The sequence below is a fragment of the Dermacentor andersoni genome, chromosome 6 (genome assembly GCF_023375885.2).
Source record: "Dermacentor andersoni chromosome 6, qqDerAnde1_hic_scaffold, whole genome shotgun sequence".
Classification (NCBI taxonomy): domain Eukaryota; kingdom Metazoa; phylum Arthropoda; class Arachnida; order Ixodida; family Ixodidae; genus Dermacentor; species Dermacentor andersoni.
This window is the reverse complement of record NC_092819.1, coordinates 46,722,859-46,744,339: the sequence shown is the minus strand read 5'-3', so window position 1 is coordinate 46,744,339 and position 21,481 is coordinate 46,722,859. Positions and strand designations below refer to the sequence as shown.

The window sequence follows — 21,481 nt, the reverse complement described above, 5'->3', positions numbered from 1 at the left end:
GTTGGGAGGTTGGCCGGTCTGATCTTCTGTGTCTGACCTCCTTCCATCCCTTGTTTGTATCCATTTCTTCCTGGAATATGCTGCGCCCCTCTACGGTGACTTCCATCATTGAGAAAATGATCGGCAATCGTTGAGGAAGCCGGTTCCGGCGCGTGGCCTCGCGGCTCTCCCGCCACGAGGTCCGGCCAAATATTGTCGTAGAGGCTTAAAAAATGAGAATCCCACCTGGTTTTCGGTATCCACTTGTTCCTGGGAACGAGCCCAGTCCGTTGGCGTGCAATAGAGGGCGGCTTTTTGGCGATTTGCGCTACAAGAACATTCGTGGAATACGGAGCCGACGTTCTTCTTCCAGCAGCATTTTCTTGATGTCTGTAATTTCCGCTCGCACCTGGCTCTCGAGACCACCCTCGTGCTGCTGTTGTTGTATCGCCCGTTTCTTCGGGGCGCGCGCGTCCACGCCAGGAACGCCCGCTGGCACCGGCTGTTGTGTGTTGTTTGTTTTGTTCAGCCACGGCATGCTCGCGTCTGAGTTCTCGCATCTCTTGCATTAGCTTTTGGACTAGTTCGCGCATTACCGCGTTCTCTTTCCTTAGCGCCTCTAAAATGCCATTATCGGCTTTTTGAGTTTCCTCTGGGACTTCAGGTGCTAGGATGAATAGTTGGGCGTGTTGGTTTAGCGCCTTCACTTCAGGTGCTTTTCCGACCACCTCCCGCGCGAGGCCCCGGACAGTGTCCGCCCAGCTCACCTTGTCTCCGGGAGTTGGTGTTCTGGATCTGGATCTCGTCGGGGCGCGCCTGTGCCTTTGCTAGCTGCGGGACCGGGTCCGGCCACGCGATCGCGACGTGGATCTGGGCGGCTGGATGGGCGGGAAGTCTTGCTGTGTCAGTTGGTCATGTGCATTTTGGCGCTCCCATCGTCATCTGCGAATCACTTACGGAGTCTTGTACCTTGCTTTGCAGGCCTTGTCGGCCGTCATGTGAGCGCCGCCGCACAGGTTACACTTGGGCGAGCATTGGTGTCCCTGGTCGAGGTTGCGGCCTCCGCAACCCCTTCAAATGCAGTTGGCGCGATTTGGGCAAACGTCCATGCGGTGGTCGAGGCGTCCGCACTGGTAACAGATGTGAATTTTCTTGCGATACAACGTGCAAAGGACAAGTGTTGCGCTGTACCTGACGAGGTTGGCCACTTTGAGTCCGTCGAACTCAACGACAACCGTGGTCGTAGTGTCTATGCGTTTCGCCGCCAGTGACAGTGGGTTTCTCAGTTTACGATGTTCTCGTCCAGTGCTCGGGGTCTGTCCTCAATGGGGATGCCACGAATCACTCCCTCTGGACCTCCCGGTCAACACCTTCGCGGAACTCCGAGAAGCACACATGACGAACCACAACACAAGACTCTCAAGGACGCCGTCTGGTCGCCGCCTTCTTGCCCGAGTACACATCCATCCTCCAACACTCACGGAAGAGCGCGTGCGCATCCTCGAAATCTGGAGATGCGCCCTGCACGTGCGCCCTCTTCCGGCCAACATGACACGAGACGACGATAGTGGCCGGTGCCTCGCGCGGGCGGAAGCATTGGCACGTCACTATAGGAACAAACACGGAGACGCCTCCGGCCCACACCATGGGGCTTGGTATACGGCCGCAGTCATCCACCAAAATACCGCGGTTAACGGCCTTACGTTCAAAGCACAAGACATAACACATGCGGAAGAGCTGGCCATCGCGCTCGCCGCCACAGCCGATCAGGACTCGCGGGTCATTATTAGCGACTCGCGAGGGGCCTGCAGGAGCATCGAAAGGGGCTTTATTCCCTGTTTTGCGTACCGCATACTTCAAGGCAGCAACAGTTGTAGTTCTCGGGGTCCCCGCGTCCCGCACGATAATGTGGACTCCCGCGCACTAGGGTTTCGAGGGCGACGAGGCGGACGACGCCGCTGCCCGCGCGTTCACTCTCCGGGCATCGCCCTCGCCTCCCCTCGATGTGGACTCTGGCATATACCTTTAAAAGAAAGCTTTAGCTCGGGTCATCATCATCATTAACAGCATATTTATGTCCACTGCCGGACGAATAAGGCCTCTCCCTGCGATCTCCAATTACCCCTATCCTGCGTCAGCCGATTTCAACTAGCACCCGCAAATTTCCTAATTTCGTCGCACCACATAGTCTTCTGCCGTCCTTTACTGCGCTTCCCTTCTGTTGGTACCCATTCTGTCACCCTAATGGTCCAATGGTTATCTCATCTGCGCATTACATGACCTGCCCAGCCCCATTTTTTTCTTTTAATGTCTATTAGAATATCGTCTATACCCGTTTGCTCTCTGATCCAAACCGCTCTCTTTCTGTCTCTTAAAGTTATGCCTAGCATTCTTCGTTCTATCACGCTTTGCGCGGTCCTTAACTTTTTCTCAAACTTTTTTGTCAGTCTTGGTTCTTTGAAGCTCGGGTGCTCCTATCTAAACACATGTAAAAGGAGAATTCGTTTTTCTCGGCAACCACTGCACCAAATTTGACGAGGTTTGTTGCATTTAAAAGAAAAACTAAAAATCTAGTGACTGTTGGTTTCTAATTTTTTATTTGTATTATCTATTTTTTATCAAAAATTTGCAAGGATCGAAGATTTTCAGAAAACGGAACTACCAAGTTTACAACTCTCTAACTCAGCAAGGAAAAATGATATGACAATTCTTTGAGTTGCATCTGATAGTACATCTAAAGCGGACAAAATTGACATGTTACATATGAATCTAAAAAAGAAGATTCAGTAATATGGAAAAACAGCTTTTGCAGAACCCTTGTACACAACGTAACAAATTCACATAAGATATAAATTGACATATTGAATTTGTCTGCTTTGAATGGCCTAATGGATGCCGTTTGCAGAACTGCGAGATCTGTTTTTGATGCAGAGCTATTAATTCATAAACTTTGTGTGTGTTTTTTTTTCGAACTTTCGAATTTTTGAAAATTTTTTTCACAATATCCAGGCCCCAAATCGAAATTTAATTTCCAACAGTCATTAGAATTTAACTTTCTCTCTCAAAAGCAACAAAGTTCATAAAATTGGTCCAGGGGTTATCTCAGAAGAGCGTTTTTGCGTTTTACACGTATTTGAATAGGCCGCGTCGGAGTTGGGCATTACGAATTCGGCCACGCAATCTTTCCTAAGCCCTGTAAGGGCCTCATGAAGGTGGAGGAGCGTTCACTCCTTCACCTCTATACTAAAACACTGCTGTGCCAGGCAGTCCTAAAACATTTCGACCCTGCGTGCATAGGGAAGTACCTGCACTGCGAGGAAAAATCTTCGGACATTTTCCACACGGTGTGGGCATGCCAATCAACCCTGCACCTTCCCCCTGTACCCAACCCTAGCCGGGAGAACTGGGAGGCGGCCCTGCTCGGCGGCTCCGACCTGACGAGCCAGAGGGCCCTGGTTGGCCGTGCCCGAGCCGCGGCTACAGCCAATGAGCTCCTGTAATGAGGAGCCCACACAGTGAGCTCTACACCCTCCCTGTAAATACTCTGACCAATAAAGTTTTTCAGTCAGTAAGTGTGCAAGAGCTGCATGCAAAGGCTTTACTTCATCCATGCAAAAACAAAAATGAAAGCCGAGATATAAGCATGTTAAGAACACCAAAGATGCGTACTGTGACTATGCTGGCCATAACCCGTAGTGCATGCAGTCTGTCCCAGCTATCATGAACCAAGTTTTAAAACATATAAATTATTCCATGCAAATAAGATGAAGTGGATGTTATGTAGAGTCTTATTGAGAAACTGCCAGTATTGTTTTAGCCCCTGACAGCTAATTATTTAATTTAAAGTGATTATCTACATTTTAACTGTAGTTATAATTGCCAAGATGTCAATTAGGCAGTTGCAGAGAGTCATAAGGCAAGTCAAGATGAGATGTTTCCAGCAAGGTCACATCACATGCTTACTTTTTTCCGGCAAGCAAGAAAAGCCCACAAAATAGAGATATCATGCGACTGCGCACCCATGTGTACAGAACAGCAGAGCCATCAAGCAGCCTAGTGGGAAAGCAAGCTGTTCGTCTATTAATGGGCTAAGCATCAGCAATAACAGCCCACATGTTCTTCCCATGGCATGTGAACAACTCCTGACGATTACTGTGTATCAAGGCTGATTAAGGTAAAGGAAATGTGCTGTCTTGAGGGGTGAGTCTCAGATGAACAGCTTGCTTTCCCGCAGAGACTGTTTGATGGCACTGCTATTTCATGAACACAGGTGCGCTGTCACATGGTATTTTTCATATTTCCTGGGCTTGTCTTATTTGCTGCTAAAAGTGAACACGAGATGCGTACCTTGTTGGATACCCCCCCCATTTTGATGCGTCTTACGATTACCTACAACTGCTTAATTGAGATCTTGAGAATTAGAACAATTAAAGAGCCCGATAATAACTTTTAACTATTATTAAATGTTGGGAATAAAAAATTACTGGCAGTTTCTCAACAAGGTTTTAAGTAACACACACTTGTTATTCTCGTAGAATGATCTATGTTCCTGTGAAGCTCTGTGTACAATAGCTGGGGCATCATGTAGAAGCATAAATAGCATTAGTTCTGTAAATCTCTGTTACTAAAGAAGTTATTTCAAGAAGAATGCCACCATATGGTGAGCATCAACATAATTAGTCACTTGTGTAATCACAAGCCTACATCATAATTCACGTTATTGTCAAGCACACTCTTGGTGTGCTCCAGCAGGTGCTGTTCGTTCAGAGTGGCCGCAACTGCTTTGTCTTTCTTCATAGCTTCAATCCACTTATGAAGATAAGGGAACTCTTCAGCAGTGGGAGGCTTCAACTCAGGAAAGATTGTTGCAAATGCTTGCACTCGAGGGAAGAACGGCCAAACCATGTAGTCTGCAAAGCCAGGTTTGTCACCTGAAATGAAAGAAGCCAAAATAAATGCGGTTCAATATACTGTAGCATTGAGCTTCACAATGAACAGTAAGCAAGAAACGAGAACATTCAAAGGTCATCTAGTTCTGGAGGGCTTTACTACAAAGGCGTTTATGAAAGACTAGTTGATTGCTTACTACTGTGCATGAACATAGTGCTTACAAGATTGTTGCACTCATGACACTTTGTATGTTTATACACCCGGTAAGGGCAGCTCATTATGCATGTAACACATTCAAAAGCATTACCTCAAACATGGTTTCATGTTCGACATACTTGGTGTAAGGCAATCTTCATAAGAGAAATGTGTAGATGCTCCTAGGAACCAGCATGTCACAAACATAAGTCTCAAGGTAACTGCTACTTTTGTAGCGTGAGCTACACTGGCTGAGGTTGAGCAGTTTCGCGTGGCTCCTGGAGAGCCGTGCTGCGCATGCGCAAGGAGCAGTGACATCACACGGCGCACAGCTGGCGTGCCGGAGCCGCCGCCGCGTGCGTCTCCAGAGGAGTGACGTCGTAGCCGTGGCAGACGCACTGGTGCCGGTGTGTGCCCAGCTGTGCGCCTCTGTTGCGCAGTAGCCAAGTCTGATGCTGCACCGGAGCCACTTGATAGCGCCTCTCATTTTGTGCGCATGTGCAGAGGTATCAGTGGGGGTGCACATATAGCGGGGCGTTAGCCAGTGTGGTATAGCCATGGAGAAGGAGAGCGAAATGCTGCTCAGCGGCGCAGAAGAGTGGAGACAGACAATCAATTCCAAATACTGCATTGGGGCCATAGAGACGGCAGCGTGTTACTACACTGACCACCAAGCCGTCTTTGTGGCAATAGAGGAGCAACCAGACGTTGAGCACAAATAAATATACATGTGTCACATAATGCATGTGTGTCATTGAAGCAGCAGTAGGCATGATAATCAAGGTAATCCTAGACAACCAGGAAAGCTAAGAATAACCAGCTGAACCTTTGCTCACGCTACGTATATCCTGACATAGCCGGGCTAAGCCACTACTAATTTTTTTCTACTGGGAGCATGTTGTGTGTGGCTTAACTGCAATTAGAGTGCTATAACAGAGCAACTTGTCTCCATCAACAGAGGTTATCGTGGTTACTGTACCGTGGGCTGTGCGTTATGGTGTCCGCACAACTTATTGCAGCCAGTGTACACTAACACAGCAGAGACGTCCTGCAGCAAAGTTCTTAAAAAATTTAAGTTTGGAGTTTTATAACCCAAAAACATGAGGCCTGCCATAGTGGGGGGAGGGGGGGGGGGGGGTGTGCTTCAGATTAATTTTGACCACCTGGTGTTCTTTAACGTGCACTGAATACACGGTATACGAGCATTTTTGGATTCCGTCCCCATTAGAATGTAGTAACCGCAGCCTGCTGATACACACTACACCAAAACAATATCTAACACAAGCCATAGATAAGTGAAGAGAAGCAAACCCACTAAACCTGAACCAGCTGGGATACAAAACTGTGCTTGCCCTTCCATACATACAAGATAAGAGCAATATTTACTTGGGATTATCAGATATTGTCAACCAGGCAGTGCTTGACTCTTTCATGCTCACAGTACTCTGTTGTGAAACAAACTGCATGTACCATTTATTTAATTAGGATGCTCAACATCCTGTGCAAATTGAGGGCTGTGAGAAATTCCACAGCTGTATGTTCTGGTTGAATTTTGACTGCTTGAGATTACTTAACATGCATCAAAAACATTTTTGTGTACTGGCCATGTGTCGGTAAACTCACTGATGAGTCTACTCATTTAGACTTACACTGACCCGCGAGTCTGAGCGAGACCGCTGAGTAGAATTTCGGTGAGTAAGTCCAAGCGATCCAGCCTAGTGCAATTTTCGCGAGTGAATGTCGCTATATTACAATCTGCCATTTCATTCATGAAGAAAAGCATAACCTGATAATTCGGTTGTGACTGCAAGATTTTACATTTACAAATACCTTAATTGGTGCGCTTATACATCTTGGAAGGTTGTTTTCAAAGGTTTGCACGTGCTGGGTACGGATAATAATGAAAGAAAACATGGGAAAGAGGATCTGCAGAGACAGACGCATCGAGGCGCCAAACCATGTGCTGCACACTCCAGTGATGCCACAGCCTAAGATCACTGTCTTCACGTGTACGCCTGCTGTAGCTGTATAAGATAAAAGTACAATAAAGGACATTCGTGTTAAAACATCAGTTGCTTGCTCTCATGTGCAAGCAAGCCCATTTTTGCCTTGTCCTGAGAATACTTGCGCATGCACCATACGGGCAAATCAATAGCACTCGGCAATGTGCCATCATGAAGCTAGATAATGTGGACTACACTGAACACCTTTCATGAACAGTTATATTTTTTTATTTCTATGAACTGGAACTCCAGAATAAAATGAGAGTGCATTGGACCCGAACCTAACCTGTATTTCCTTTCCATTTCGACATGACGATTTCATTACTAGTGGATGCCAGTGGGTGTAAATGATCATTATGAGTGGGAACAAGTACGTGCAAGTGAGTGTGCGGCAATGAATGTCTGTAAACATGTGTGACATGTGGAGACGAGTGTGCTGAATGGATGAAGTGAACGAAGAGGAAGTGTGCACGGCAATGTGGTACGTGAGGAGAGTGTGCGCTGGCGGTTTGAATTTGGGAAGACTGGCAGAACAAGTAGGGGTTAGCAACAACCTGGCGGGATGTGTTCCAGTGACGACCGAGACAGCTACTGGTCCGCCTAGGCGTCTGTTCTTGGAGCCCAGCCAGGCCAGCCCAGACATGAGCGGCTACCGGTATGCCCGGAGAACCGTTCGAGGTTTGTGGGGACCGGATAACGACACTGGCGGCTGACGGTCCACCCTGGTTGCCGTGCCTGTGGACCCGCCTGAGAGCCGCCGCTGAGAACAAGCAGCGCTGCAGTCCAAATGGCTACCAGCAGTGCTGCTGGCCCCATTTCACCGGCAGGAGCCAGCACAGCTTGCCGTCAATGGGCCTGTCACGCTTCTCAAGCCCAGAGTGGTGAGCATCCTACCCCGGTGCCAGGGCATGGCAGCTCCACAAGACAACATGGCCGTGGAAATTCAGCACGCCATGACTGTGCCACCACGATACTGCACTTGGGATAGTCGACTATTGAGTGACAGCAGGCACCACAAGATAGCGAACTATACCGTGTAGAAATGGATGGCTAGAGTAGGACCACGAAGCCTGCTCTTGACATATTTAAGTGTTTTATGTGTGTGTAAAGGCCATATGTGACCTGACAAACCAGGGATAAGAACAATGCCAGTTCGCCATGCTTCTCTCACTGGGTGCTGAGCCCCTGGGTCTGCGAATCTTTCATACCCGAGTATGAATGAGATTGTGAAAAGAGCTCTGCTCTGGCTCTCTGTGAGCAATCCTATTAGTGAGCTGGTAATCCACATGAGTTATACACCTGTGAGTTCGAATCAGATAAACAAGTGGGGGATTCCCTGAGATCACATGAACTCTCGTTCCATTAGTATGAATGTGTTAGTAATTATGTGAAATTACAGGAAGCGCAAGTGAGTGTGGGACTATGAGTATAAGTGGGCCTGTCTGAGTCAGAGTACGTGTGGAACTGGCTTAGTCTTGTCTTGGTGAGTCTAAGTAAGCCCATTTGAGTAGAATTTTGGTGAGTGAGTCCAAGTGAGCTTGGCTGAGTAGAACTTCGGTGACTTAGTCTGAGTGAGCCAGGCAGAGAAGATTTCTAGTGAATCTGAGTCTGACTGATCCCTAAGCAAAAATATATTTTGTGAGAGCCTCAGCAAGTTCTGTTCATGTTGCTGATCTTTGGTTCTGACTACATCATAGTGCAGCGAACATGATGAGCAATTCAACTCTTAACATGCTCAGCAGCAGGACACCATAACCACTGACACACCACAGCAAGTAGTGTCCTATTAATCATAAGCATATGCTTACCATCATCATCAGCAGCAGCTTATTCTTTTGTCCCCTGCATGACAAAGGTTTTTCCATAGCTGCCAACTCTCCCGAGTTCTTGCAGTTCACTTCAGAGCACGTGTTTCCTCTGCTTTTCCAAATTAATTAAATAGTACTAACCAATCTCTGACATCTGCGCAGAAAGTCACTGCAGTGGCCAGTGGTGGTTGATGCCTGCCTGCTCCCGATTCATAAGGCACTTAATGGCTGTACGTCTGTGACGACCCCTGGTGCACAGTGCACAGATTGCTTGCTCTAAAATGTCTAGAAAAGGTCTACCTTTCGGCAAGCATAGGGCAGCTGGTATGCTGTAAGTGGCTATGGTCAGCACCCTTTAACATACCTGTCAACCTGCACACCTCAAGATTTGCAAGATTCGCTGAGGTGTGAAGAAAAGTGAGGGGGGTGAGGTTAAGAAAAAAAATGTTTCTTTTTTTCTGGGCTACAGCAATGTCAGAAGCAGCTATGAAAGTGTGCCAGTGCAGTTGTTAGCCGTTTTTGGCTAATAGCAGACTGCCACCATGTTGCCTGCACTCTGGTGTGGTCAGAACCACAGGTCGGCAAAATAAACGGAACTAGCCGAGACTTTCTCACAATATTAGTTATTAGTGTTCATAATGTGACCTAAGACTGCCCATGCCCACATGTATGCATACCTACAGGAATACCTACAGGAATGCATACTAGGTCCCGTTACGGTCTCAGGCATATATACAAGTGGCGCAGGGTGGGTGAAAGAGCTCACGTCACCACAACAATGTTTGGAAGAGCTCTGAATGGCTGCCAGTAGTTATTTAGGCGTCTCACCGCTCTTAGTGTGAGTGAAGATGGCGTGTGCATTATTAAGGAACACCTGCGATGTCCCGTGACAGTGACCTCTTTCCACTTTTAGTATGCTTCACCGTATAATACGGCTGCAAAATGGCAAAGCTGACTTATAAGAACCAGCATTCTGCAATGCATATTAGCCATTTGCTTCACATGCGCTCGTCAAAGCATTTCTTCATGTGAGGTTAACTGAGTTAGGCCTACACTTCCTACAAACCAACGACTTAGACTGAAGACGAAGCCTTAGCTTGGGCTCAACTCTGACGCGGCCTATTCAAATACACGTGAACAGCAAAAGCACTTTTCTGGGATACAGTCGCCGACCGATTTTCCGGACTCCAAAAATTCGGAATGCTCGATTATTCGGTCTGCTTCGCGGCACCGCCATTCTCCCCATAGACCATAATGTATAACAGCTGCCGAAAGTTCGGACACCTTGCAACCTCTCGTCTGATTTTTCGGACACTCTTTGCGCCAACTCGATCGAGAGCACCATGCACCGACTCTGACCAGTGCATGGTTCGACTTGCTGAACGCCATTTTTTGTTTTGAACGGAGCCTCCTTTCTGCCCCATGAAGTGGCGCTACTGCTCATCATCATCGTTTCTGCCTGATTCGATAGAGTGGCTCTACAGCAGTTCCGGTTTCAGCTTAGTAAGCCATGTCAAGACAATCCAGCAGCTGATTTGTTTCTTCACGCACGACGCCATAGACGACGCTGCGAGTAGGCCACGTTTTTCGTTTGTGCGACTGGCGTCAGCATGGTGGTGTTTGCTTTGTGTGCTGTGTCGAGGTTCCGGTGATCCAGCGCGGCATACGGAAACATCGCGTCAACTGTCTAATGGCGCCGAGTACCCACGCCGACTGCGCTGGGGAATGCCGGGAAGCGGGTGCCGGGAGGCCTAAGATTTGTCGCCTTCCGATGTGCTCCCTACTGATGCGGAAAACGTTTTGCCGAGACCTGCGCAGTGGTTGCATTGCGACTCCGGACACCGTCTCGTTTGACAGTTTCACAGGTGCTGACACTGCTGTACTGACATGCGCAGAACTCGACGACAGCGAGATCATTCGTCAGGTTTCTGCTGCACCGCCGGACGACGACTCTGAGTCGGAAGGTGACGCACCATGTGCTATGCTGCCGTCGCACGCGGAGCGTGTACAAGCAGTGACTGTCCCTTCAGCCGCCTATAGTGACCGTACGACCCTCTCCGAGATTCAGGCTTATCTGATTGCGCGTAAATGGAACAGCGTGAAACGGCGCAGTCACGATTTCTTCAAGCCTACTGCCGAGCCCGAATAAGCGCGTGGAAATAAAGGATTTCATTTTTTTTTTAATCTGCTTTCTTGGACACCTGTTTATTCGGACATTTCCGCAGTCCCTGTGAGGTCCGAATAAACGGTCGGCGACTGTAACTGCTGCACCGATCTTAATCAAATTTGCTACATTTGAGAAAGAAATTTAAATTCCAGTGACTGTTGGAAGCGGAATTTTGATTTAGGGCCTGCATATTATTGAAAGAATTTTTTTAAATTCGGAAAGAATAGAAGCACGAAGTTTACAACTTAATAGCTCTCCATCAAGAACAAATATCATGGTCCTGTAGCTAGCATGCATTAGATCATTCAAAGCAGACAAATTCGGTATGTCAATTTATATATTATGGGAATTTGCTACGTTGTGTACAAGAGTTTTGCAAAAGGCGCCTTTACACTTTACTAAATTTTTTTTAGATTCATGTGTAACATATCAATTTTGTCTACTTTAGATGCACTATGAGATGCAATTCACAGAATTGTCATATCATTTTCAATTGCTCAGTTACGGAGTTGTAAACATAATAGTTTCCTTTTCTCAAAATTTGCAATTTTTGTCAATCTTTGGCAAAAATTTACGACCTAAATAAATAATTTGAAACCAACAGTCACTAGATTTTAAGTTTTTTTTTTAATTGCAACAAACCTCGTCAAGTTTGGTGCAGTGGTTGCTGAGAAAAACAAGATATCCTTTTACATGTATTTATATATGAGCACCCGAGCTAAAGCTTCCTCTTAAATCTAACTGACTTACATTTAAATCCTAGCCATAACGGCAATGGCAATTATGATGACGCTGTACTCATGACGGTAGTTTTTTATTTATTTTTTTGCGGAGTGGCATTGGGGCAGTTTTTCGGGAGATTTACGGCAGTGTTTGCACAAGCAGGAGAGTTGGCAGGTATGCTTTCAGGAAATGGAGTGTAACAGAGCTTTAACTAAGTACACAACAGAGCTTTGAATGCTAATAATTTTGCACTCACTGCATCTGATAACATGTTTTCAAAACTAAGAATGTTTGCATCATGGTAGTAACAGTCTACTTTGACAACTCGGGGAACGATAGCACTGGTTTTATTCCATAACGGCATGCTTAGAAAGTTTAGCCCATCTGAACACTAAGATCGCAAAGATAGCTGAGCTCACTCGCACAACCATCTTCCTATTTTTTTTTTTGTCATTGTTTTTCATGCGCTTATGTTCTGTTCGTCTTTTTAGTAGCAATAAATCGTGATTTACTGCTGTGCCAAAATATTCATTTTTCCAAGCAAGGGGCTAGGTGAACAAAGCTATGATTAGAACATAATAAATATAAAGTTAAGATTTATTTGGTTGACTCAGTCATTTTTACATGAAACCAGAAATAGTGATCGATTGCACATAAATTTATAGCCTTTTATTTTGAACACAACGTTCTCCCTGTTCAAATGAACCTTTTTACAATGTAACTGTTAGTTTATAAGTAATGGAGAGCAACAAATGAATATTAGCATAGCCGTGACAAGCTACAAACTAAGTTGTGCCAAGTTCCAGCAGTGACAACTGTGCTGCAAGCAATGACATTCACAGCTGTGCCAACAATGGCATGCAACTGTTGTTTCAAGTAATGTACTACTAGAGGAATGTTGCTAGGAATGTAGTTGAGTAATTCACCACTGTGCTCAATATCAGCGCTTATGTGTATCAGCGCTTATAGATCTACCAATTTCTTTTCAATAAGAAATGTAACAGGTGTCAATTTTCTTATGAAGAGAGTGCTATGAGTAAACTGAAATGCCATTCAGCTCAGTAATATTTTGTGAGTTAGCCCTGCGCTACATTTTAAGAGCCCCTTCACTAACAGGCTCCTTCACTGCTACTCACATTGAGCGCAATTAATAGTACATATCACATACTCTCAGAGACATTTGGGTAGGAAGTTTGTTTTTTAAAACTGACAGTCCACGAGAGAGCGAGTCTTGATGACGTCCGTAAAATGACAGAGCGAAAAGAACCAGAAAAACGAATGAGATTCTCCTCCTACATTTACAGTTTTTTCGATAGTACGAATATATGTGCAAAATACCTAACTTGAAGTGCTACCTTGTGATACTGCAACTAATACTGGCACCTGCTATCTCCTCATTTGCATATTTGCAGAAAAGTAGCAGTAGATGCTGCAGTGGCTACTGTAGCTTTTTCTAATGGCTATGCAAAACTACGTGGTTCGTTTGGATGCCTTGAATTTAGGTGCAACGTGCTCAAGATACATTGGAAGTGCTCAAACAAATACATACTGAATTTACGTACCAGAAATGTAGAGAGTCTTTCTGGATGACAGTTCCTCTTCATAAGCACGTACCTTCTCCTTGAACTCTTTCCACAGCTCAACTCTGTTGTCCTTGTTGTAGTGTATCTTCAGCACTGGCATCAAAGCCTGTCAGTAAAGTACAAAATAAGGACAAGAGAGGATTAAGCGCCACAGCAAGCACATCAGAACCAAAGTATTCTTCACACCGTTATCATATATCCTAGCTTCACAAATCTTTGATACTAAATCCCACTTCATGGATGAAAATGAAAACAGTATGAGTTGCATGACCTATAATGCAAATTTATGGTCAAGAAACATTGCTGTTAAGGGAATGCCAAAGAGCCAGGGCTGCACCCTTCTTTTTTTTTGGGGGGGGGGGGGGGGGCAGTTTTGCAGCAACAATGGCTGCCATCCTGAAGTATATATATATCAATTTATTTTCAGATGTGAATCAAGCACATCGTTGCTGACATGTATAGTGGGCGCCGAGGATAAACAAATAAACGGAAATGTCAAATAAGCAAAACAATGGCCTCAACTTACGTTGGCCACCCATAGGCACAATTTTAGCAAAACTTGGGTTAAATGGAATCCCATTTTTTTATGAACTTCAGTTCAATGGAACTTTAACCAAAACTATCACCCACCTCATTGGAGTACGGAAAAGGAAAAGTTCGACAGTCATATCAAATGGTCATGTTATAGATATTGAAGAAAATCCTATCCATCCAGCAGTCATGGTACATTTAATGCAAATTAAATATGTCGAATTTCCGACGGTGTCTTTCTATCATGAGGGTTTCACTATAGGTAAGCAATCATCCCCTGAGGAGGACGAAAGCGAAGCTGCCACTACTGTTTCGTTCACGCCGCCAGAAATAAGAGACCTCAGATGATGCCCTTGTTACCTGCGCCGAGAGTTTAAGATGAAGTTCATGGCGGGAACTATGATTCTATTGACAAACACACTGGCATTAACGTTCCATTGTGGGTTACTGTTTCAGACCAGATGGCAAGAGAGCCAGTTGAAAGTCTGCAGCGCTAATTTTAATTCAAGGATTGTGCAGAATTATCGGCAATTCTTTCACACACAACGCTCTGCAAAAGAAGCTATAATATTTGAAGATGAGCCCATAAAAAGTCTTTTTATTTTCACCACAGTAATATCAAAATGCTCGGATGCTTGTCGAATAAAAGAATTCTTGGTGATTTTTGTGCACTTCACTTAAATGAAACTTTGGATAAATAGAATACATTCTTCTGCCCCTTCTAGTTCTGTTTAAGTGGAATTTACTGTACTAATTAGAAAGATATATTTAAATTATTTGTACTTCAAAAAGAAGAGCTTTGTGGGTGCCTGAAACCTGAATCCAAGTAAAGCAAAGAAAAAAAGTTAACATTATAAGTTTGGTAATAAGTTTAGGCTATACAAGGTTTAGTTTACACTGTATAAGAAACCTATGGGTTTAGGTGAAACGTCTCGGTCATATAAATGTTTAGGCTATAAGAGTAGCCACCAGCTTTTATGGTTACAAGTTGTGTGAAACACATCACCGCAGCAATATATTTGAGAGGGAAAGTGAGGGGGAAGGGAGTCAGAATCCCCTAATACAGCACCTGGTTACGTTGTGTAAAAAGGAATGCGAAAAGGAATGTGTAAAAAATTAAATTAAATTATGGGGTTTTACGTGCCAAAACAAGTTTCTGATTATGAGGCAAGCCATAGTGGAGGACTTTGGAAATATTTACCACCTGGAGTTCTTTAACGTGCACCTAAATATAAGTACACGGGTGTTTTCGCATTTCCCCTCCATCAAAATGCGGCCTCCGTGGCCGGGATTCGATCCCGCAACCTCGTGCTTAGCAGCCCAACACTATAGTCACTGAGCAACCACAGCGGGTAAGGAATGTGTAAAAAGGAATGTGAAGGTAAACTGGATTAAATGATTATACTTATGGAGTAAAAGAAATGTTAGTTTTACAATGAGTGGGGTCTAGGTACACCAGAAAAGACACAAAAATTAAGGACAAGCATGAAAATCACACAGTAAGCTTTCGACAGCACTTTCTCAGAACTGGTTAATGGCTTATCAATAAACAATTTATTACTTGTTACGATGCATACAAGAGGGGCCAATCCAGCTTAAACATGTCAAGTTTACACTGCCTTACTGTACAAGACTAACAGAAAATGAGTAAGGGTGAGAATATGGTCTGGTAAGTAATACACATGTACCTTTATTTTAGTCATACTACCTCAATTTTGTTTATAACTTGTGAAAGACTGGCAAGACGTAACCCTCAACCCTGTTATCTATTTAAGAACAAGTGAGACCCAAAACGGTAAATTTGACGCCCAGTCAAGCAATCAGTTGCACACAACTGACCGATATTGTTGCAAACAATACAAGCAGCCTCTTAGCTGCTATCAAACTTGCTGAACCAATTAGACCAAGAATAAGTTGTTTGAAACCAACATGTTGCTCTTCATTTGAGAAATCTTTACTGTTTATCTCTGCCAACAAATGGCACCACATTTTTTTCCATCCACAGGCAAACAAAGAACATCTTATTTAAGTTTGCGCTGTTGAACACCATAAAGAAAGGCACTATATGCAAACACTTGGGTGTTTCACTGCAGTGACTGGCTTGAGATTAGAGCCTGTATTCCAGGTCAATAACTTTGGGAGGAATCACTTTCAGTACTGCTGACTGGCTACAAAAAGATGAAATGGGACTGCTAAGACATTTCATTGCTCTGACTGGTTTGAGACCAGAGGCGTTACTCTAGGTTGCACACTCTTGGTACTGCCTTCAGTGGGCACTGAATGGCTAAGCAAGCCACAAGAACGCACATGGAATTAATGAGGCGTCGCATTAAATGCCATGTTGTGCAAAAGAGAATCACTGAAACCGAAATGTCGATATGAAGGCCTCAGTTCACTTGATGTTCACTACCAAAGGTACTCACCGCAGAACCAACTTCAATAAACATCTTCTCCCTTGCTTTCAGGTAGGGGTCAGCTGGCAGAAGCTTTGCCTTTCCATATGCATCGTCCAAATACTCGGACACAATCAGTGATTCACAGACCAGCTTGTCGTCTTGTTGGACTATGGGAACCTTGCCAGCAGGATTTAACTTGAAATGCCATTCAGGCTTGTCCTTGAGGTTGATATTAACTACTTCATGGCTGAAAGAAGATGCATATAAAATTAAAAAGAAATATTGCACAATCTTCGTAAAGTATGTTGCTGCGCCAGCTGGCACATATTTTGCAAATAAATCCTGGCACCTTAGAGACCACAAAAAGAAAAGGAAAGTGTTCGTTTTTCTTCAATGATACATACGGCCCTTCCTTCCAGATAGAGGCTAAAGGTACTTGTGTATCTAAATGCTATCTTTAAGACATATCTTTTTCTAAATACACAACAAATACTTTTAAAATTTTATACAAATTCCCATACCGAACATAAAAGTTTTTCAGACATGGAGAAAGAAAAATAGCAAGGACATCTCTGAGGGTTGCAAGTTGAAAAAATTCAAGAGCTAAATGCACAGGAAGTGGGGTCAGATATTATATGCTTCATTATTTCATTTCTTTTAAACAACTTGTCGGCGCACACGTGACAACCACCACCTCTAACTTATATGGAACCGATAATTTCAGCATGTCATTCCTTTGCTTATGCAAGATCAGTTGCACAGCTCCAATCTTGTGTCGTTCCTTCAGAGACAAGTAGTGCAACCTAATGCTGTTTTAATGCTCTACACACTTCTGACTACAATATCTGACCTTGTGCGTGGCACATTATAGCCTTAGGTGCTTTGCACCATAAAACGCTACATAACTAAATGACGATTGTCAATGCAGAAGCAACAGGAAGCAAACAGTGCAGATTTTGGTATTGGGGAGTGGAAGGGGCTGACAAGTTTGCCAGAGGTCACGTGTTGATGTTCTGCTTTTCACTTGTGTTTGTTTTTCCCCTGGTTATCGACGTCATGAGTTATAAAGATGTGCGAGACACGCCCAGTGTAGTTGAAATTTCTTGCATGTTGTCCCCAATTCTGTCGTGAAAGAGTCTTGTCTAATCAAACTATTTCAAGTCAACACAAATAGTGTACATTCTCGAGCATATGCAAGCAGCAGCAATCACCCTCAAATGTGTGGTGACACATATATATACAGCGAATGGACTTGACGCATCAGTTCAGGGTCAACAACCAATGACTGTGCTAGGTGCTATCATTACGATTTGAGTGTTGCTTGTCACCAGTTCACCCAATTAAGATGTTCCTAACTAATACTTCCGGTAGTGTTTGATTCTTAACCGTCACTGCAACTAGACAATATAATATGAAATGATTTTTTGTGCTTCAATATGAGAAATAATGCAAACAGCTAACATCCACAGAAAATACAAGTTTCCCACTAGGAAACTGCTCTTATATTTGCCTTGGATCTATAACTGCTTGTGTATTTTTTCTCATACTGAAACATGAAGCATTATTTAATATTGTTACGTTGTAGCTACGGTGAGGAATCAAAGGTTGCCAAAGTATGAGTTAAGAAACCAACTCCTTTATGGTGAACTTAATTGTCCCCAGAAGGTCAAGCAACACAAATCATAACGATAGCGGAGAAGTTTTCTAGTACTATATGTAATGGAAGGAAGCTTGTCCCTGAGGTTATATATATAGCAAGATAATGCCATCAAAGGCCATCCTGAGAACATAGTCTGAATCAATGATTTTCAGGGATATCATGCTCAGTGAATGTTGATTGGCTAAACTAGTAGGCAGAATGGTTGTCAATCCAATGAGATGTTACACGCGATGCTATGCAATGCAAATGTGTACCTACTGCTGAAAGTGATCAACTGAGAATACACCCCTGGTTTCTGCCCCGAAAGCTCTCAGTAACTGTTATACATAGCCAGACTTTAGGAAATTATTTAACACACATTTCACTCAAATGGCCCAAATGTAGGTACACTAAAATAAGTACATAATGGCAAGATTCATCAGCATATGCTGGTTTGCTTTGAGATTCATGTTAACTACTAAGCCAACAATGATGCAATTTTAGTTAAAAGCAACATTAGTGCTCTTTGGAAGTGCAGATATCGCTTAATGTAAGAGAACAAGTATATTGTTTATGTACGACCTCAATAGCTTTTAAATGAGCATTTTGGAGCAAATGTGTCAAAATTACTTATGCTAAAGCTGCGTCAAAGGCAAAGTCAAGCGCCAAGGCTGAGTCAAACAACACCATGACATATGACCACGAAATAGAACCATGACATGATGAAATGAAACGGCACCATAACATAATTTTAAACATTTTTCGAACGGTGAAATTTCTGAATCGTATAACAATATCAGAGAATAATCACATACAAGCATTGCATCTAATTCTGATTTTTTTTTAAAGCAAAGGGTTGCACACAATCTGGTTAAAAAAAAGTTTCCTTGCACTGTCTGCTGCATGCATGTGATATGATTTGCAACTGAACGTCCGTTAAACTGAGGAACTTGTAAATGATTAACTGAAGTTATCAATTATCTGGCACACATTTACAATGACAGTAATGAAGCAAGCGAACCGCCCGTTACTAGATGCACACAGTGTTGTATCCACTGAAAGAGAGAATTGTAAGATAGCCCTGCATATTGTTTAATGGATTCAAAGATAGACTTACCGAATAATACATTTCATTTCTTACATCAAGGAAAGATCAGTTATATGCTGCCTAAAAAGTGGGGCATTCTTACTGAATGGATCGAAATTATTAAGTTATCTGCCTTATGCATTCGCTAAAAACTGGCGTCCTTGTACAACAACCGTGGCTCTTCTGTGGCTGAGTCATTTGAAATAGCCTCCCCTTGCATTGGTCTTTGCCTCACAGTGCATCAGTAACTGTTGCTATGTCCAATATATTTGGACAGAAACAAATATTGAAGAATCTGAAATTGAGAGTTCTCAAATGAAAACAAATAGAATTACAAAAACTATTTAATTCGCATTCAAATGTCTGCACACCCCTAATTATTTTGTATACATTTCTTAAATGTACAAGCAAATTTTAGCAAATCTCTTACAGACATGCCAGAATTTCAACGCAGTGAATAACGAAAAATGTGCCCGTAGCGTTGAGTGGCAGAACTGAGCACTGCAACTTACTTTTCATTTGGTTTGCGAGGATACCTTTTCAAAAATATTCAGAGGAATACTTTCTTTCTCTGGTAGTAGCTGTTGCAACTTACACTTTTGTGGAAAACACGTTAGCAAATTATAATTATTGCTTTTTTTCTTTGAGCATAACGAACAGGTAATAAACTTACTGCAGCTACTCTACAAACTGTGCTTGCCTTTGAGACCGCTGGTATTCATGTCAGCTGAATTTTGACTGCACTACAATAACGAGTATAACTGCACTTGGCATCGATGTTTCTAACGAATGACAACTTTATTATTACTATTATGTAATGACATTTCACGGAGGGCTGTGACCGATACTTACTCGATATTCTTGGCATGAAGCACGAGGAACGCCCTATGACAGAACGGGCAGAAGCGCATGCCGTAGATGCGGAGCTTTCCAGGTGCCAAAGGGGGGCATGGCATGCCTGCACAGTGGTTTTGTAAAAGATTAGCGGCATATACTTCACACAATTATAAACGATGCAACAGGACATGCGCTTGAATCGTTGCTCTACTATGACACAAACCATAGTCTACCAGAATGCTTCAATAGTATTGATGGAAATGTTGCCCATTGCTCCGGAAATGCATAGTTAACCCGAACCTTATGAGAACCAACTGCAGCTTGTACGTGCGAGGCTGTAAGTTTCAGCCTCGCACGAAATTTCCGACACATTCGTTCAACGATCCACACGAAATGATAAGCGCTGGAGAAGTAATTTCTCAAGCATACATAAAATGATGGACATTACCTGCTTTATAAGCTTTCAGGGACATGCTGGCGGTACTGAATATGCCGTGTAGCCACTTCAGTTTGACCGGAAAGTACGAACGCCCAGTCGTAGACAGCTGTCGAATTCAAACTACGTAAGGTTCCAGCTGGTGCGCTAGATCAGAATCTATAAAGGTAGGTAACGGAATGCAGCCGAGCAACTCTTAAACGCACATGGCAGCGTCCCAGCAGACATACGGCAGCCGTAGCCTCCACATAAATACAACACTGTAACATAAATAAAGAACCGCTTCCGTTGGATTACGCGATGCTGTTAATCTCGGAGGTCATGCACCAATCAATACGTCAACCACAAGGTCTTATCATTTTTACCGCGAGATGGCAGCACATTGTCACCACAACCTTGCGTAAAGCCGGTCGTGCTTGCGTCCAACATTTACAGCGGCAAATTCAAAGTGATAGCAGTGATAGTACCAAATGATTCTGTCATAGTGGTTGCGAATGAGGTTAAAATATGCAGCTCGTATTTCTACCTCCAGTCAGAGATTAAGCAGGCTCTGTACATGCCCACTGACGAACAATTATACAATGCTTAACAGGATGTTTCAGCGCTGGCGCGCCTACGTAATACATGAAAAAGGAGACATCGTCTTCCTCGGTAACTACAACACCGATATTGATTGAGTGGGTCGCATTTTGTTTGCTCGTTGATGTGGGTTGTTGCATTAGAGCACACAGTACAGAGTTTTTTGTTCAGTATAACATTATTCTCACTACCAGTAAAGTGGAATATCGACTACTGTACTACATTAGATTGTTACCCCCTTCAGTGACTGAGTTTCTGAAATCCCTTGCTGTCATAACCTCAAAAGGAAGTTGTTCCTACTAGACGCGCTGAAAAGTGGACAGTTCCTCGAACCACAGTGAACTATGGTAATCAAACTTTGAAATTTCTCATATCAATGATCCTAAATACGAAACGAATGAAAGCGTAAACTTGGAGGACGCTTAAGCTTCACCTTTAAGAGTGGAACGCGTTAGTATTCTAAGATCCCTGACTGATTATCACGCATAGCGCCAACTACAGCTCATGTAACCATAATGTTTACCGGAAAACGCCGACAGTGAACGCTTTGCACAAAGGGGGGAAGGGGGGAATCTTTCTTGTAGGAACGCGGTCTCTTGCGGGGGCCGATACCGGAGGTAGTGCGACG

General features: G+C 43.8%; 1 protein-coding gene across 2 annotated transcripts; it reads right to left on the bottom strand.

Annotated features, from left to right (window-relative positions):
- Positions 1–3,552: 3,552 nt before the first annotated feature.
- Positions 3,553–20,533, bottom strand: LOC126522029 (glutathione S-transferase omega-1-like). 2 transcript variants are annotated; one of them, XM_050170805.3, is made up of 5 exons: positions 20,287–20,533; positions 19,854–19,959; positions 16,303–16,522; positions 13,328–13,454; positions 3,553–4,910 (listed from the first exon to the last, which is right to left on the bottom strand). In XM_050170805.3, exons 1-5 carry the CDS (start codon positions 20,309–20,311, stop codon positions 4,672–4,674), a joined length of 717 nt encoding a protein of 238 aa, XP_050026762.1. In that variant the 5' UTR covers positions 20,312–20,533; the 3' UTR covers positions 3,553–4,671. The 2 variants fall into 2 exon arrangements, with proteins under 2 accessions (XP_050026762.1, XP_054922192.1); XM_055066217.2 differs by lacking the exon at positions 20,287–20,533 and adding an exon at positions 20,072–20,151.
- Positions 20,534–21,481: the final 948 nt, after the last annotated feature.

Bases quoted from the DNA above. Each gene is read 5' to 3' on its own strand.
- LOC126522029 (XM_050170805.3), bottom strand. From the start codon at position 20,311: ATGTCCCTGAAAGCTTATAAAGCAG. The intron at 19,960-20,286 runs GTAATGTCCATC...ACCACTGTGCAG, and splicing joins CCTGAAAGCTTATAAAGCAG to GCATGCCATGCCCCCCTTTG. The intron at 13,455-16,302 runs GTGAGTACCTTT...CTTTACTGACAG, and splicing joins TTATTGAAGTTGGTTCTGCG to GCTTTGATGCCAGTGCTGAA.